Source organism: Orcinus orca, chromosome 1 (assembly GCF_937001465.1).
Source record: "Orcinus orca chromosome 1, mOrcOrc1.1, whole genome shotgun sequence".
Taxonomy (NCBI): domain Eukaryota; kingdom Metazoa; phylum Chordata; class Mammalia; order Artiodactyla; family Delphinidae; genus Orcinus; species Orcinus orca.
In genome coordinates, this window is record NC_064559.1 from 9,785,584 (window position 1) to 9,804,555 (window position 18,972).

At 41.8% G+C, this 18,972-nt stretch overlaps 1 protein-coding gene across 1 annotated transcript in view; it reads left to right on the plus strand.

Annotated features, from left to right (window-relative positions):
* Positions 1 to 7,473: 7,473 nt before the first annotated feature.
* The window catches only part of LIN9 (lin-9 DREAM MuvB core complex component), a 111,336-nt gene continuing 99,837 nt past the window's right edge, over positions 7,474 to 18,972 (plus strand). Inside the window, exons 1-4 of the mRNA XM_004270977.4 lie at positions 7,474 to 7,637; positions 14,555 to 14,587; positions 16,004 to 16,098; positions 17,610 to 17,714. Of these exons, the coding sequence (XP_004271025.1) occupies positions 7,559 to 7,637; positions 14,555 to 14,587; positions 16,004 to 16,098; positions 17,610 to 17,714 (312 nt within the window). The 5' untranslated portion in view covers positions 7,474 to 7,558. The remainder of the gene's footprint in view (positions 7,638 to 14,554; positions 14,588 to 16,003; positions 16,099 to 17,609; positions 17,715 to 18,972) is intronic.

Sequence of the window (18,972 nt, forward strand, 5' to 3'; positions counted from 1 at the left end):
GTAGCAAAATTGAATGGAAGGGAAGAAGGTTTCTTGTATACCCGCGTTTTTTTTTTGTTTTGTTTTGTTTTGTTTTGCAGTACGCGGGCCTCTCACTGTTGTGGCCTCTCCCGTTGCGGAGCACAGGCTCCGGACGCGCAGGCTCAGCGGCCATGGCTCACGGGCCCAGCTGCTCCGCGGCATGTGGGATCCTCCCGGACCGGGGCACGAACCCGCGTCCCTTGCATCGGCAGGCGGACTCTGAACCACTGCGCCACCAGGGAAGCCCTACCTGCATTTTTTGTTTGTGTGTTTTTAGACTTTTTTTTAAAGAACAATTTTAGGAGCAAAATTGAATGGAAGGGAAGGAGGTTTCTTATATACACGCGTCCCACAGCACGGCTTCCCGTTTTCAGCGTCCCCCACCAGAGTGGTACATTTGTTACAGCTGATGAACTCACATGGACACATCGTTATCACCTGAAGTCCACAGTTTACATTAGGCTCCACTCTTAGCACAGAACAGTGTTTCTGTTTGTTTGTTTTACAGGCAAAGGATACAGTAGAGTAACAGCAGGAGAAGTTATGCAAGGAAGGGGGTTGGAGATCTCAGGCACAGGCTTCTTTGTCCTCCCACTGCTGGATCGCACAGGATGTGCTTTGTCTCCAGGTCTCAAACCACCATTGGCTTGTGTACAAAGGAGTCCAAAATTGACTCATTGTGGGAATCTGTTGGAGTGAGCTGACGGTGTAGGCATATTCTAGCTCCACTACCAGCCCCAATCATTGAAATCCCTGAGGCTCCACCAAAGAAACAACTATTAATGCTGACAAGCTGGTATATCCTGCACCCCAAACACAGACCAATGGTCACAGAACATCCTTTATTGTGTTCAACAGTGTTGCCGAGGGTCACATGCTGCAGGCAGCTCTGTACGTAAGCACGCAGCCAATCCAGACCATGCCATGCAGGAGCCCCAGAGCCAAGACTGTACATTAAGGGGGGCCCATGTTGAGGACAAATGGCCTGGCGCTAGCAGCTCTGCCATGCTCAGTCACTGGCTAGGAGCAGCAGCCTGGGGAGAGCATGGCATCAGCACAAATGCTGAGCACATCTTAGGGTGCAGCAGCTGGGGCCGTCAACCGACGGCCTGGACATCTGTGAGGCACCTACCTCCATAGCTAGCAAAATCCACTTCAGGAAAGGTTTCTCAAAGCTCCCCTGACTCTTGTGTGACCCCAGTTTATTTCTCAGGTTTTTCCTCTTGCCATATCTTACTCTCCAGCCATCCTGAGCTACTTAAAGTTCCTGGAATAAAAGTCATTTACATTCTCACCTCTGGGCCTTTGTACATGACCCTCTGCGAATAATAATACTACTTTCTTCTTCCACTTCCTTTCCCTAACTTCTACTCATTCTTCAGGTCTCAGTTTAGAGACCATTTCCCTGAGAAAACTTTCCTGCTCCCCGCCCCCCCTACTCTATTCTCTTATAGCATCCTGTCCTCAACCTCAAGGTAGCACTCATCATGCTACTGTAATCTCCTAAAGGATCTGTGTTTTCCATTAGACTGTACAATCTGTAAGGGTAGGCACTATGTCACATTGAATGTTGCCTAATTTATGCCACACAGTAGGTGCTTAATAAATATTTGCTGATCAACTGATGGATAATTTCACCCTGTTGAATTGCTTAGAATCTAGGGGTTAAGAAGAGAAAGCAAAATCAGTGATTATCCAATTCAATGTTTTCGTACGTGCCATGGACACATACATGTCCTGAAGGGGCAGTCTTTCTGGGTTGGAATCCATAAATCCACTGCATGAAGCCATCTTTCTGGCTGGGGAGCTTTGATGACAAGGCACTCCTTCTTGGGTAGTCTGGTCTCATGTGCTCCTTAGCTGATGTCCCCCAATTCATTTAGAAAATTCTGGACAATGATGGAGTGTGTTCATTTGTGTGGGGAATATGTCTTTCTACTTTCCCTCCCATGGTTTGATCTATTACAACGTTTTCATAGTTTGTTACTAAAGATACCTGGTGAAAGAGGTTGCTCTTATTCCTTCAAGGAAGTGATGGTTTTCCTTAGGCTTGGCTCCATTTTGCAGACTGAAAAACAGAGGCCTCCTTAAATAACCTGGGATACACCACTAAACTTTGCTGAGCATAATATCTTTAGAAGCAGTTTCTCAGAAATACAACTAACAACACTTAGTTCCTTCTTGGTACAATTTAGGGAAACAAGATGTAGGAAAGAGTGGCAGGGAGCTGGTGTTTATGTGCTGGGATGTGGGCCAGGTGTTTTACATAAGTGATCTCATTTAATTCGCACTACAGTCCTGGAAACAGGCTTAATAATCCCCTCCTCTGTTGTTGCTGTTGTTGTTTTTTAACCAAATGACACTTTCATCTGGGTCTGAGGAGAAACTGGTGTTTGATGACCCCCCTAAGGTTCATTCTAAAAAACAGGATCTGTCAGGAATTCAGTCTGCACCTTCCTGTAGCCACTTGGGTCCAACAGGAAAAGCAGTTTCTTTCCAGCATAGTTTGCAGAATAGTAAGTAGAATGTTTGGCAGAAAAGACAAAGTGGGAAGGAAAGCAGTTTGATATCAGTCTTTTGTTTGCAGCTATCATTTAAAATTGCCCAGCACAAGATGGTAATAAACATGCAGACATACTAGAGAATGAACTTGAGGACACGGGCAGGGGGAAGGGTAAGCTGGGACAAAGTGAGAGAGTGGTATGGACATATATATACTACCAAATGTAAAATAGATAGCTAGTGGGAAGCAGCTGCATAGCACAGGGAGGTCAGCTCGGTGCTTTGTGACCACCTAGAGGGGTGGGATAGGGAGGGAGGGAGGGAGATGCAAGAGGGAAGAGATATGGGGATATATGTATATGTATAGCAGATTCACTTTGTTATAAAGCAGAAACTAACACACCATTGTAAAGCAATTATACTCCAATAAAGATGTTTAAAAAAAGAGATAAATTCAGGGCTTCCCTGGTGGCGCAGTGGCTGAGAGTCCGCCTGCCGATGCAGGGGACACTGGTTAGTGCCCCGGTCTGGGAAGATCCCACATGCCGCGGAGCGGCTGGGCCCGTGAGCCATGGCCGCTGAGCCTGCGCGTCCGGAGCCTGTGCTCCGCAACGGGAGAGGCCACAACAGTGAGAGGCCCGCGTACCGGAAAAAAAAAAAAAAGATAAATTCATTAAAAATATATATAAATAAATAAATAAAAATAAAATTGCCCAGCAGAGTGCGGTTGATTTTGCATCTTCATTAAGTGACTAAGAAAAGGATTCTACAAAAAGTGACTACCAAAGATTTTAGATTGAGACAAAACCCAAAAAGTCTAAAAGTAAGATTTTTCACGTAACAGCTTTATTGAGATATAATTCACATAGCATAAAATTCATCCGTTTTAAAATTCAGTGGGTTGTAGTACATGCACAGAGGTGTGCAGCCATCACTGCAATCAATTTTAGAACACTTTCCTCACTCCAAAAAGAAACACTATCATTTAAACGTTACTCCCAATTCTCCCCCCACCTCCCCCACCTCCCAACTCCAGCCCTAGGCAGCAATTAACCTATCGTACTTTCTGTCTCTGTGGATTTGCCTGTTCAGGACATTTTATATAAATGGAATCATACAATATGTGGTCTTTTGTGTCTGGCTTCTTTCACTTAGCATAATGTTTTCAAGGTTCATCTAGTCGTAGCATGTATTAGTACTTCATTTCTTTTTACGGCTGAATAATATTCCATTATTATTATTATTATATACCAATTTTTTCAACAACCACTTTTATTATGAAAGTAACAAAAATCTTACTGTAGAAAAATAATAACTATACCTATAAAGAAAAAAAAGTCACCCATAATCCTACCACCCAGAGACAGCCACCACTGTATATCTTTCGTTCTGGATTTTAGTCTATGCATATATACTTGTAAATGAGATCACATTGTGCATCCTGTTTGTGCAATGTGTACTTTTTTTTTTTGGCTGCACTGCGGGCGAGGCTTGTGTGACCTTAGTTCCCCTACCAGGGATCGAACCCGGGCCCTCGGCAGTGAAAGCGCAGAGTCCTAACCACTGGACTGCCAGGACTGTATTTTTTTTATAGTGGTAAAGTATACATAATGTAAAATTAGCCATTTAAACTATTTTTAAATGTACAGTTCAGTAGCATTATGTACATTCACACTGCTATGCAAACATTACCACATCCATCTCAGAACTTTATCTTTCCAAAATAAACTCCATACCCACTAAACGGTAACTGCCCATTTCCCCCTCTCCCAATCCCTGGCAACCACCGTTCTCCTTTCTGTCTCTATGAATGTGACTATTCTAGGTACCTTATGTAAGTGGAATCATACAATATCTGTCTTTTTGTGACTGGCTTATTTTACTTAGCATGATGTCTTCAAAGTTAATCCATATTGTGCATATGTTAGAATTTCCTTCCTATTTAAGGCTGAGGAATAATATCCCATTGTATGTATATATCACATTTTGTTTATCCATTCACCATTGATGGACACCTGGGTTGCTTCCACCTCTTGACTTTTGTGAATAATGCGTCTATGAATATGGTTGTACAAGTATTTCTTCAAGACCCTGCTTTCAGTTCTTTTGGCTATATACTCACTCAGAAGTGGAATTGCTAGATCATATGGTTATGCTGTTTAATTTTTTTGAAGAACTGCCATACTATTTCCGTAGTAGCTGCACCATTTTACATTCCTACAAGCTATACACAGATTCCAATTTCTCCACTACCTTGTCAACACTTGTTATTATCTGTCTTGTTGATTATAGCCACCCCAGTGGGTGTGAAATGATATCTCATTGTGGTTTTGATTTGTGTTTCCCTAATGACTAAAGATGTTGAGCATCTTTTCATGTGCTTATTGGCTTTTTTATCTTCTTTGGATTCTTTGCCCATTTTTGAATTGGGTTGTCTTTTTATTAGCAAATTGTAAGATTTCTTTATATATTGTGGCTACAAGTCCCTTATTAGGTATATGATGTGCAAATATTTTCTCCCATTCTGAAGGCTGTCTTTTGCTTTCTTGATAGTGTCCTTTGAAGCACACAAGTTAACACAGAAATAACTCAATATTTGATAAATGGGCCATGGGACTGGAAATGACCAAATAAGTCCCTAAAATGTGGCTATGTTTATTTCCCTTATGATTTATTTTCATGACTTTAGTGACCTTGTCAAAATTTTAGTTTTTTTTTTTTCTTTAAGCAAACAATGACACATACAATCACGTCATTTTAAATTGGAATACACAATTCGAGGAAATTTAACAACCTTGTGATGGATGTGTTATCCTAACATCACAGAGGGAGAAACTGAGGCTCTGAGAGGAGCCGGATTCCTGATTCTATCACCTGGTCAATGTTGTCCTTGAACAAGTTACCAGATTGTTGGGAGGATCAAGTAAGCCAAAGATTATAAAAATCTCCCTCATAAATATCCAATAAAGACCCTCACTGAAAATAATAAAGTGCTTTGGTTGCAGTCACACAGCTAATAAGTGGTAGATCTGAGGCTGGGATACAGCTTCAGGCTTCAGAGTGTGAGAAGACTCATTTAGGGTCCTTCTTTAAAATGCAGATGATCAGAGAAATAGCGTAAAAATATCTGTTTAAACAGCAGACCTGCTGTTGTGTGTGTATGAAAACTGCCTTAAGATAAAACCTGGTTTGCCATCAGTTGTTTTTCATCGTCACATAAGATAGATCAAAATGTGATTAGAAGGCACAGGAGGGTTAAGTTACCTATGAAGGATTACTTTGTAAAATTTAATTTTTCATCCCCCTCTCCTTCACACCCTGCTTCACCTCCAACCTCAGTAAGTGGCGGTACCCAGTTACCCTAGGCACGAAGTTAGCATCCAGTGATACTTCCCATTCCAAAGTGGTGGTGGCAATAGCTAATATTTGAGCCAAAATGTGTTCTAGGAACTATTACAAGGTCTTTATGTTTACCAAGGCATTTATGCTCAGAACAACCCTGTTATTATCTGCCTTTTACACGTGAGAAACTGAGGCACAGAGAATTAATAAACAAACTTGCCTGAGATTATATAACTAGCAGCCAGAATTCCAGCCAAGGCTTGGGGCTTCAGAGTCCATCCTCTGAAACTCTAGGGTGGCTGGTACAGATCTCTCCTCTCCTTTGCCTGCCTGCCCCAACAAGCTTCCTCCTGACTGGTTTCCAGAACTCTCATTTTGTCACACTCCAATTCGTTTCCCACATTTGTGTTCTACAACACAAATGGAAACATGCCAGCCCTATACTTTAAAACCCCACCATCCATTGCTCCAGTGCTCTTAGCAAGTTCAGCTCCTTAGCCTGGGCCGGCCTGTGTGTTCTGCTGTCCTCATCTGTCTACCACCTTTTAACTTTTTAGTTCCTGGAGTTCACCCGTGTTGTACTCTCATTGCTTAACTATCCCCCCTCCCCGCCCCGCCCGCCCCCTTACATCCCTGGAAAAAAAGGACTGGAGCTCAATAACATTTGTCAGATGAATTGCTGAAAAGCAAGAGTGGTTTATTACTGGACGCTGTTTTAGACAGGAATTGTGAAATCTTTCCCTGAGCTTCTTTCAAAACTGGATGAATTCTCATTGTGTTCTCATAACATTTCGATCAGGGTACTTCATCATCTTTAAGTGTCACTCTCGGTTTTTGTTTCTGTAATTGTCTCCCAGCTCACTACATGGTCTAGTGTGAATGGGTGAAAGAGCCGACCTAAATGACTAACTTCATGACCTCTCAAGGTCTCTCCTCCGAGCTCCACGCAACTCCGGTTCCGGCATTCGGGAGGGGTGGCCCAGGCTCCTGAGGGGCTGCGGGCACCGCGAGTCCTGGGCGGGCAAGCTGTGGGGTTGCCGCGGCCTGAGCCCTCCTCCCCGGCCCTCCCCCAGCTCTCCGGAGAAAGGAGGGGATGGAGACGCCGGAGAAACGTGGGCTTGGAGAGCCGCGAAAATTTTACTTCGGGTAGAACCCCCTAGGGAAATGAGGCCGAGAACCTGGGGCTTCTCCCCGCGCCGGGCCTACGGGTGCCGCTTCCCTGCCCCCCTGCCCTCTTCTCAGCCGGCCGGGGCCTCCTTCCCACCTTCCCTCCTTTTCCCCACTCGGAATAAACAGCCTACAGTTCCCGCAGCTGCAGCGCGAGACTCGAAACGCGCGCCGGGAGCGAGCCCCGGAGGGGGCGGGCGGCGCGGACCGGGAACCGGGCCGGGCGGGACACTGCAGTTCGCGCCGCTCCCCCCGCTCTCCCCGCGCTCCGGCGCCGGGCCCAGGTAGGGGCGGCGCGAGACGGGCCTGGCGGCGCGGCCTCCCTCCCCTCCCTCCGGCCCGGCCGGGGGCGGGAGCGGAGGGGCGAGGCGCGGCCCCACTTGGCTGCACCCCCGCCCAGGGCAGGCGCGGGCGGAGCCGGGCCCGCCTCAGCCAGCAGCGGCGGGAGTAGCGCCGCGGTGCGCCGCACCGCGGGCAGCGAGCTCCGCATTCGAACCTCCCTCGCAAAGACAGTCTCCGCCCCACAATGCACCGCGGCGGGCAGCCTTTGAAAAAGCGGCGCGGCTCGTTCAAGATGGCGGAGCTCGACCAGTTGCCTGACGAGAGTGAGTAGCACCTCAAAGCACCCCCACTCTTCCCGCCGTCCGCCTGCCCCCGGGTTGCATCCGGCCGGGACGGGCGGCCGTGCCCTCTGCCGGGCAAGTGGGCTGACTGCCAGCCCCGCTGTGGTCCCCTAGTCCTTCCACCCCGGTGTTGCCGCCGCGTCGCCGCCTTTGTTATGGTGTCTGTGTATTGGTTTGTGGGGTTGTGTGAGAGCCAGGGCCGGAAACCGAAAGCCCGGGGGCCCAACCCGGGCGGGGCGGAGGCGGTGGCTGCTCTCCTGGCCCGGCTCGGGCCCCCGGCCGCGGTGGGGGAAGAGCGACCGCCGGCCGCGGGGGCTGTCCTCCCCGCCTGCACCGCTCGCCCGGCGCGGAGAGACGCCTGGCGGGGTTATGTAACTCGCTTTTGGGGGCCGGGAAGGGCTCGGGCTGGGGAGGGGGTGGTCACAGCTCTCCTTCTTGTCCCGGCCTCTGATCCTGTCCTGTGACAGTTCCTGCCGCTGTAGGCACTTATGATCATCACTGCCCTCCCCTCCCTCCTCCGGTGTGTCCACCCCTGGAAGCATTTCCGTGTCAAAGGGCTGACCCCTTCCCCTGGGACCACAGGTGGCTGTGGACCTTTCCAGAGATAATCCAGACTGGGTACACAAGTGTTCAGGCAGCCCCCATCCCGCAGACTTTCTTCTCTGCGTATGTGTCTTAGGAATCACGGGGGTACCTGTACGCATGGATGTGACCATCACCACAGGCATATTCAGTACTCTTCCTGACACCCACCCTGTGCATTGCCTCCTTTAACCACGTTTACTCATTCTGCCACCTCAGACGTGGATGCTCACTTGTGTTTAGTAAGTAAAAGCACTAATTCTGTAGTTTAAGCACAATAGAACTTAATTTTGTAATTTACAATATTGTATTGATATAAAGTATAAAAGATAAAGGCACATCTTTCAGTTAATTACAGATGGGTCCTGATGCGCACTCACTATTCGGTTTATGTATATATATCATTTGTGAGAGTTTTTAGTGTAATAGAAACAACTGTTAAATTTATCTGTGCAAGACACTTTTAAAGTGAGAACTGAACACAGCCAATTCTGTTTTCCTTGTGGGGTCATATATTCTTAATGTGCTGTAAGGTTGAAAGTTCAAGTTGCCAGACTGGTGAAAAGTTGTATTAAGAGAGTTTGTGTTTTAAATTTGCTCTAGACCAGCGCGGCATTCCAGTAGAACTTTCTCAGTGATGGAAATGTTGTGTTTTGCGATGTCCAGTAGGGTAGCCACTTAGCCATATGAGGCTATGGAACTCTTAAGATGTGGCTAGAATGACTTTTAAATTTCGTTTGATTTTTGTTAATTTAAGTTTAGTCATGTGTGTCTAGCGGCTACTGTATTGTATAAGGCATAGCCGTAGACCACCAATGAATTTTATTGTTTCTTATTTGGAGAATACAGTCGATTGTGATTTAGGATGCTTCTAAATAAAGGTGGGCCTGCTAAACACAGTGTGCTCGTCATCTGGAAGTCCTTGATCTCTTTGTCATAAAGATGTTTTATCACCGCTTGGAAGTCCCACCCACTAGATAACTGTCATTTACAATATTTGCTCATTATCATTAAACTTTTATTGAGGATTTACTCTGGTTCTTTGCAGACACTTGGGACTCATACTAGGGTTCAAATTACAACTACACTCTCAAGCTATATAAGATAATCACTTATATTGCTTTGTGACATCTCTGGTACACTAGGGTGTGTGTGGGCGTGCACCTTAGCTTGTGCGATTTTGTCTTGTTTAGCTTGACCACAGCTGGTTGAAAGCAGGGATTGCTTTACCTGGTTTGTCACACAGTACCATAAGTCAGGTATATATGAATGCTTAATTTATATGGAATTGAATGTAGGGTAAGAGGCATGGTTAATGAAACTGCAGCAGAAGTGATTTCAGTTTGATACTAGAAGTAGCGATATGCCTCTTTGCCAGTTTTAGTCAAGGGGACTAGTTTGTAAATTATCCAATAGTCAGTATAACATTAACAATAATAAAAGCTACTATCTATTTAGTACTAACTATGAACCAGGTGCTGTGCAAAACATACTGTATACATTTGCTCATTTAATCCTCATTCCAGTTGAGGTAAGTACTCTTACTAATGAGGTAGCTGAGGCTATCTTCAGCCCAGATCTTTCCTCTGGGCTTCTGTGCTTAATATCTCTTGCCCATTTCACATCTTCTCTCAGATGCCTCAGAGGCCCCTCAGACTTTATGGGTTCAAGATCTACCTCATAATCCTCCTGCAGTACAGAGATACTTCCAGTGGTTCCGGTTGTAATGAATGGCTCCGCTGTGCAGTCATCTAAAACCTAGATTGAGGTTGTCTTCCACACTTCCCATAATTAAGCCTTTACTGAATCTTGTAACTTTTACCTTCTAAATGTCTCTCGGTTTTACCTACTTCTCACCTTCATCCTGGTCCAATCTGTCACCATCTCTTCTGCATTAATTGCTTCAGCCTTCCATCAATCCACCACCCAAACCCTCCCCCCCAACCTACACACAGCCAGAGTGATCCTTTCAGAATGTATGTTATGTCATCCTATTGCTGAAAACACTTTACTAACTACAAGACCCTTTGTGGTCTGGCCATTCCCCACCTCTCCAGCTACATTTTGTACCACTCTTCCTCTCATTCTATCCCTTTGAACTAAATTGGACCTTTTTCATTCTCTATACTCACTAGGCTTTCTTTTTTGCACATGCTGTTCTCTCTACCTGGAATGCTCTTCCTTCCTCTCACTTCCAGTTAAGTGCTGCTTATCCTTTAGATCCCATTTTAAGCTTCTGTCCTCCCTGACAAATAATACATCTTCTTATTAAATCTTTTCACACCACTGTGTAATTTCTTAGTGGCAGCTGTCACAGTTGCAGCTTTATGTTTGTTACTGTGATTGTTTGGTTAGCTTTGGTTAGAAGCCCCACCAGAGAAGGTGCCATTTCTGTTTTTCTTCATGCTTGCGTTCCAGTTCCATGCATGACAGCTGGCTTACTTCTCTGTTCTTTCTTTCATAACCACCCTTCTCTTGCCAATGACTTCCCAAACATAATGCCCCCACCCTTCCTAGAATATTCTAAATGTTCTACCTCGGGGCTTTTTTACCTGCTGTTTCTACCAGCCTGACTCATTGCTTTGCCCCCCTGTCCTCTCATGGCTAGACCTTTTCACATGTTACCTCCTCAGAGAAGCCTTCCCTACCCACCCTGTATAAAGTTAGTTACTCCCCACGCTGCGATCCCTTGGTTATTTCCTTTACAGCAGCTGCCACCAGTGTAGCTGTCATTTTATATACTTGTTTATTGTATGTCTCCTCCCACTACAGTGTAAACTTCCCTGAGAACAGAGGCCTTGTCTAGCTTTTCCTTCAGTTAACCCCAGTCCCTAGAATAGTGCTGTGGTAGGTATTCAGTGAATATATGTAGAATGAATGAACATACCCAGTTAAAGCAGGAGTCTAACTTAATTGAATTCACCTGCCTGTAAAATACATGTTCTTAACCTAATCTTTTTTTTTGATTGATCAAAGTAATACAAACAATAAGCATGGTCTAAAAATTAGTCCTGTACTATGTGCATTTTTCTCTAAGCACTTTTACGTATACTAACTCATTTAATCCCCATTTTACAAAAGAAGAATAAGTAGCACAGAGAGGTTAAGTAACTTGCTTGAGATAACACAGTAAGACAGTGGCAGAGCCAAGATTCAAACACAGCTAGTCTCCATCTGTGTTCTTAACCACTATGCTATACTGTCTCTCAAGAAGGGAAGAAGGTTAAAGGTGGTAGGTCAGAGTCTGCAAGATACAGTCCCTGCCTTCTTGGAGCTGGAATGAATATCCTTACAACTCACACCTCTTCCTTCAGATCTCTGCTCAAATATCACGTTTCAGAGAAGCTAATCATGAGCACCTTATAGAGAAATAGTCTTCCCTCCACCAACTCCCACCCCACATTCCCTATCCTTATTATGCTGCTATATTTTTTTTCCGGTAGTGCTTATTGTCCCGTGGTATGTGTGTGTGTGTGTGTGTGTGTGTCTGTTTCCCCCTCGCTAGAATGTAAAGAGCATCAGGAGCATGGACTTTGTCTGTTTTGCGTGCTGTCCATACCCGCAGTGACTAGAGCAGGGGCCAGGATGCAGGCAGCACTCTACACATATTCACTGAATGAATGAATGAATAGTTACCACTTTTTCTCAAATGAACCATGTTTTTCTTGGTAGCTACACTGACACGTCGTGCCCTGTCTACTACTGCTGCTTTCCCAGTTGTGTTGTATTTTTTGAGGCTTCTTAGCAAGGCTTTATGGGCTCTCTCCCCCACTTTTCCCCCTACAACTTTACTGCCTTTGGTCATTAAACTTCACTTTGCCATACAGAAGCTGTTAACGTGTCCTGTTAACCATTCTCCACATCTAGGCAGGAGAGTAGGGGGAAAGCAAGAGTGGCTTTGATGTTGGTGGGTTGTCCGACAAGCCTCTCATACTGCCTTGCAGAGAAGTCAGTTGAGGTTTAGAGATCTGAGATACATAAAATGTTTCATAGCCAGAACCATGATACTTTATCTGTTTCTTCTCGTTTAACGCCTGTTGTCCATTTATGTGAGTTGTAAATCATTGCTGCTTTTGTTAAAAACCAAGGAGAATTAATCTGTCGTCTCTGATTTTTGTACTTAGTTCATGTTCTTCTATCTTACTTTATTCCCTGAGATCATCTTTTATTTATTTATTTTTGTGTTTTGTGTAATGTCATACTGGACTGGCTCCTTACAGATGTTGACAGACATTTTTAACAAGCCACTTACAAATCTGTTTTTTCTCAATGTAAGTAAAAGGCTAACCTTTCAAATAACATCACTACTGCCTGGTCTTAGATTATATTTTTTTAAACATAAACGGATGTCAGAGTAACTGAGATGAGAAATAGCTGGTTCTAAAATAAAACAAATTTAAAAATGAGGAATGATAAATAATAATTTGACTATAGTAAAAGAAAAAAAAGGTGTTCTAAACAGTTTTTTAAATTTAAAGAGGGAGATTTTGCTCATTAATAATTATGTGAATAATTTCTACTTTGAAGCATAGAAAGGTTTTTTCCCCTGTTAGTTTATTTTCTTTTATTGAGATATAATTAACATATAACACTGTATTAGTTTTAGGTGTACAGCACAATGATTTGATATTTGTATATGTTGCAAAACAATTGCCACAGTAACTTTAGTTACTTACTAACTACTAATCACCACACAGTTACAGTTTTGTTTTCTTGTGATGAAAACTTTTAAGATCTATTCTTTCAGCAACTTTCAAATATATAATACAGTATTGTTAACTATAGTTATCATGCTTTACATTACATCCCCAGAATTTATTTATCTTATAACTGGAAGTTTGTACCTTTTGACCCCCTTCACCACTTTTGCCTGTCCCCCACCCCCTGCCTCTGACAACCACCAATTTGTCCTCTGTATCTGTGAGTTTGGTGGGGTTTTTTTGTTTTTTTAATTTAAAAAAATTTATTATTATTATTTTTTTTTGGCCATGCCACGCAGCTTGTGGGATCTTAGTTCCCGACCAGGGATTGAACCCAGGCCCTTGGCAGTGAAAGTGTGGAGTTCTAACCACTGGACTGCCAGGGAATTCCCTTTTATCGCTTTTTTTAAGGTGTCACATGTAAGTGAGAGAGATCATACTTTATTATTTTTCAAATGACTTGAACTTCTTTGCAGTATACCTATGCAATTCTGAGATTTTCAATTTAGTGCTCCCCCTCTCTCATAAAAACTTCTTTCCCTATCAGTTCTCCTACTTCCCCTCACCTATAGATCCTATCCTTTATTTACACCAGAACCTGTAGCCCAGTGTTTCTCGAAATGGGCCTGAGGGGTACCTGCAACAGAATTCCCTGAGGGCCTTTATTAATCGCACAGTTTCTGCATGTATGGGGAGCTTCCTGGTTATTCTAATATGCACTGATGTTTTAGTCAGTGAACCCCTCCAGCTCCCTAATCCAGCTTGGATCTTTAAGTGTTGCACATACCTGCATTCTAGACTTCCAAGGGACTTATTGTCTGCTATGGCAGTCCCTGGATCATTTCCATTTTCTGTTTTCTCCACTCTATTACCACTTCTGATCTTTGCCTCAATAAATGTCAATTCCCTTTCTCTTTTCCTTCTCCAGCACACTACTGGATGAGGATCCCAAATCACTTCTGTCCCTACTCTTCCTCTTACCTCTCTTTCTACATTTTTCTGTCTTGGGAAGGTTTCCAGTTCTAACAGCTTCAAACAAGATACCCAAATATCTCCAGTTCTTCCTTACATTGTCTGAGTTTTGGTCAATAACTTGAATTGTCTACTAGTTATTTCTTTTTTTTTTAAAATAAATTTATTTATTTTAATTTATTTATTTTTGGCTGTGTTGGGTCTTTGTTGCTGTGCACGGGCTTTCTCTAATTGTGGCGAGCGGGGGCTACTCTTCGTTGCAGTGTGCAGGCTTCTCATTGTGGTGGCTTCTCTTGTTGCGGAGCACGGGCTCTAGGCACGTGGGCTTCAGTAGTTGCAGCACGTGGGCTCAGTAGTTGTGGCTCGCGGGCTCTAGAGCACAGGCTCAGTAGTTGTGACGCACGGGCTTAGTTGCTCCGTGGCATGTGGGATCTTCCCGGACCAGGGCTCGAACCCATGTCCCCTGCATTGCCAGGTGGATTCTCAACCACTGTGCCACCAGGGAAGCCCTACTAGTTATTTCTAATTGCACATTCCACTGTCACTTCAACGTTACTAAAACTAAATGGATCACTTTTAACCCTAAACCAAGTTCTTTTTCTCTCACTTTGATTATGAAGTAATACTGATTTGTTTTCATTGTAGGCTCTTCAGCGAAAGCCCTTGTCAGTTTAAAAGGTAAGAATCATAGCATGATTCTTTTAGGTATGACACAAACTGGGAATTTATTTCATTAAATTTATTTGGATATAGTATTTCTCTTTTCTTTCTAAGTTATGATTCATTATAGCTTTTAAATATTGGTTTTCACTGGTGATAATAAGTTCATATGGGGAATCTGCCCTTGGTTTTCTCCTCCTAGAATTATTGATTAAAGAACTTTCTAACTAAATGTTCCAGACATTTCTTATTAGAGTTAAATCATTTATTAAACAACTGGGCTAAGCTGTATTTTTACATAATTGTTTGTTTTTTAAGAATCTTGTCTTATAAGTAGTAATGCAAGTCTCTTGAAATAAAAGAATGATAGTATTTTTTTCTGAGAAAAAGTTAGACATGTTCCTTGGTCTTGCTGTTTCTTTGTGTAAGTACGTTAGACCTATCCTTTTAATATAATTTATTTTGAGATTTTACCTCTTGAGCAAGATTCTACTGGATAAGTAAATTTGGAACCAATGTAGATCTTCTCAAAGGTTCATTAGTACTTTCAGTTTTTAAAGCTACTGTATTATACTTTGGATTGGTGATCTACCAAATTAAGTCCTTCTGGCTTGAGAACACTTATCTTCCAGGATTACCCTAATTTATTTGCCTAGCAGGATCAACCCCATCCCATCTCTTTCCTTTTGTACTTATTAAAATGTATGTCTGAAAAAGTATTCCACTAATTTTTTTCTCCCAATATTAAAGCCATTTCTCTTTTTAAAGAAGTGATATAAATTTTTTATACAAAAATTAGAAAATGCTTTCAGGTAATTAGAAGGAAATAAAACTATCTTGTGTATATTCATTCCAGTTTTCTATATCTCTCTCTAAATAAACATATCCTTTTTGTAAACATTAAACTCGCCTTCTTTATTTTCATAACACGCTTAATCGGTAACTTGATCGGATTTTTTCTGGTTGCATACAACTCTGAAGACGTTTATTTGAATTAAGGGAAAACCCCCCACATATTTCATTTTTGGATATCAAGTGTTTTACATGTTGAAGCAGAAATATGTTCTAAATTCAAGGTTAAAGGAGCTTTTCGCATTTTTCCTTGCCTGCTTTCAGTCAGATTGTACTGAGGTAGTTCTTGGCAAATAAGAATAGAGGAATTATTGAAAAACAAAATGAAAGAAGCCACACATGTTTTAATATGAAAATGTAATACTTTCAAGTAGCGTTGCCTTGTCAGATTATTTAGCGAGTTTGACAAAAAAATACAGAAAAGATTTTTTTTATTTGTAATAAACTAAAATTATTATGGTCAGTATATTTTTTCCGTATTCGTAAATATTTCAGATATATTGCTGTTATTAAAAAGGCCATGTTTATAGTATGAAATCCGTTGAACTAAACTTAAATATCATTAATAATTATTTATTACAGAGGGAAGCTTATCTAACACATGGAATGAAAAGTACAGCTCTTTACAAAAAACACCTGTTTGGAAAGGCAGGAATACAGGCTCTGCTGTGGAAATGGTAAGGAATTAAGTTTTTCTTACTCTTTAGAATATGATAGCTAAATTGTATTATTGTCACGTGCACATTCTTACAGCACTATAAAAATTTTCCAAGGGTTTTCCCCAACTCCAAGCATTTGTGTCATTAAGTGTCATTGGACAGTATTTGATCATACCTAGATAAATAATCTATAGCCTGTGATAATCTGTTCATCATTAAGCATTTGTTAAGTAATTGTAGTTTCTTTAAATAGGCAAACCCAAAAAACTGCAGCAACCCGAAATCTTACTTTTAATATAGATTTTTAATAATTTAATAGATTTTTTTAAAATAAAAAGATTGTACCTGGCTCTGGTCCCTACAAAAAGATATATAAATAAGTGGTAGGATACTGAAATCTTGTGTAAGTCAAGGATAAATGCATTTAGGGCTGGGAAGTAGAGATGAGCATATAATTGGCGTGACTAACGATTTTCGGGGCCTCTCTTCCTCCCCTGCCCAGCCAGGTAGCCAGGAAATCTTAGGGGTCAATCATGAAACAAGCCTGGAGCTAGGTTAGACAGTAGCTGTCAGTAGCCTGGGCAGCTGGCCACAGTGAGTGTACAGGACTCTCCGCGCTGTTAGCATTTCTGTCAGCATCATTCTCTTCCTCCTCTCTGCCCATGGTCAGAGGAGGGGAGCAGGGCAGAAGGGACTTCCTGTCAGGGCTCTTCAGTGTTGAGACTCTCAGTGGGTTTAATTTCACCGGTCCATACCTCTAGCCTTGACCCAGTTGGATGCTTCCCATATGTTGCTAGCCCGCTGCACCGGCTTCAGTTCTAAGTAAGCATGGAACTGTCTTGAAGAGTGGGAGAAGGATTTGAAAAATGATGTGGGTGCTATTGGGATATTATTTCTGTTGTTCTTCCCTATTAAGCCTCTGAACCTAGGATGGACTGTAAAATTTTTCATATTATAAATCCTTAAGTGTGTGATGTACTTTGGATGCTTAAAATTTTTTAGTTCTGCATGCACTTATTAAGTATCTGTTATAGGTATCTTGTATTTTTATTTGCAAATGGAAATTTGTCAACAGTTTTTGACAGCGGATCTAGTATAATATTATATACATTTAGATTTACTTTCTAAGGTGATCTAGTAACTTTGTCCCAACCCAGCCCTATCCAATAGACCTATCAGGTGAAACACCCAACTGGTTGGTATTAATCCAAGCACCAACATAATGAGAACTAGAATTTCCAGAGCTTAATTTTCCTATCTTCAACATTCAAGACTGCCAGTGTACTATACGAAGAAGACTTGGGTTCTAGTTTTAATTAACAGCTAGGTGTTTCACAAATTACATACATATGTATCTTTCTGCTTTCTAAAATCTGAAATTATTTGTGTGCTTTTTATTACCTGTTCTTCATCCTTCAATACTGCTGATAATTCGGAGTTAGCTGTATTTTCGAAGTATAGAATTGTGTTTTGGAACAAAAATGGCAGGTGTTTGGCCTTTTCATTAAATAAAAAAATTTCTATCATAGCCTTTCAGAAATTCAAAACGAAGTCGGCTCTTTTCTGATGAAGATGACAGACAAATAAATACAAGGTCACCTAAAAGAAATCAGAGGGTGGCAATGGTTCCACAGGTATGTGTGTGCTAAAATTTTGTTTCATTGAAAGGAAGTGAGCAATCGCTCAGTATAATAAAGTTTATATTTATTGTTCTATGACATTTTGAGTAACAAGTTCTTTAAATCAGTAATTCAGCTCAGCTCCTATTTTAATTACCTAAAACAGGGCATTATTTTATTGATGGACTTTAAGCCAGTGTAGAAAGCCAGTCCTCAGTCTTACAGATGCACATTCTTCTTCTTTTTTTTGTTTTTGGCCACACCACAAGGCATGTGGGATTTTAGTTCCCCGACCAGGGATTGAACGAGGATTTTGTGCCCCCTGCAGTGGAAGCATGGAGTCCTAACTGCTGGATTGCCAGGGAATTCCCATGCACACTGTTTTTTTAAGCATGGAGATAGTGGACATTCAGCAAATGGATTTGGCAAATTGGAATCAGCTTGGCGTTTGCATGGAAATCAGAGGGGAAAACTCATTTTACTTTGTCATTGAGTGAAGTATGTTGAAGACTTCCTTTATCCAAAAGAGGAAAATATAGAGCATGAAATCATATCTCCTTTTTCATTTTTGACATCTTTTAAAGAAAAATTATAGTGGACATGTAAGAATCAAAGCAATGAATGAAAATTAGATAAGGAAATATTAACCTTAAGAATACAATAATTTTCTCCTATGAAATGTATAATTTTTGATATAGTTATTCCCTACTTCCCATTCATTTTTTTTTCAAAAGTTTTATAACATTTTCCAGTAGGATGTATCACAGTAGAGGTAATTTTCTCAACCAAGGATTTGGCATCAAATTAATTAAAGGTATTACCAGCAATATGCCCTTACCAAAAACAAAAAAAAAACCCAAAGAACTTTTACATACCTTTATAATCATTTCAAATAGTAAAATACGAAAAAAATAGTAAAATATGTTCATTCTCTGTAAAATGAACAAAAATATATGAACTTTTTAACATCAAGGACAAGTGTGCATAAGCATCTAAAATTCAATTTAAAAATTTGACCCAGTTGAAACTAACACACAGTGTGCATTGCTTGGCTCAGTAGATGTCGGATACAAGGTTGAATGAATACAAAAATAGTCAACAACTATTTCTTGTATTGATTTTAGAAGAGCTGTGTTATTAGGATAATTTGGATGCTTTAACGCTGTTTAGATTTTTTAAATTTCCAGAGGTGTGGATTTTTTTTTTTTTTTTTTGCGGTACGCGGGCCTCTCACTGTTGTGGCCTCTCCCGTTGTGGAGCACAGGCTCCGGAC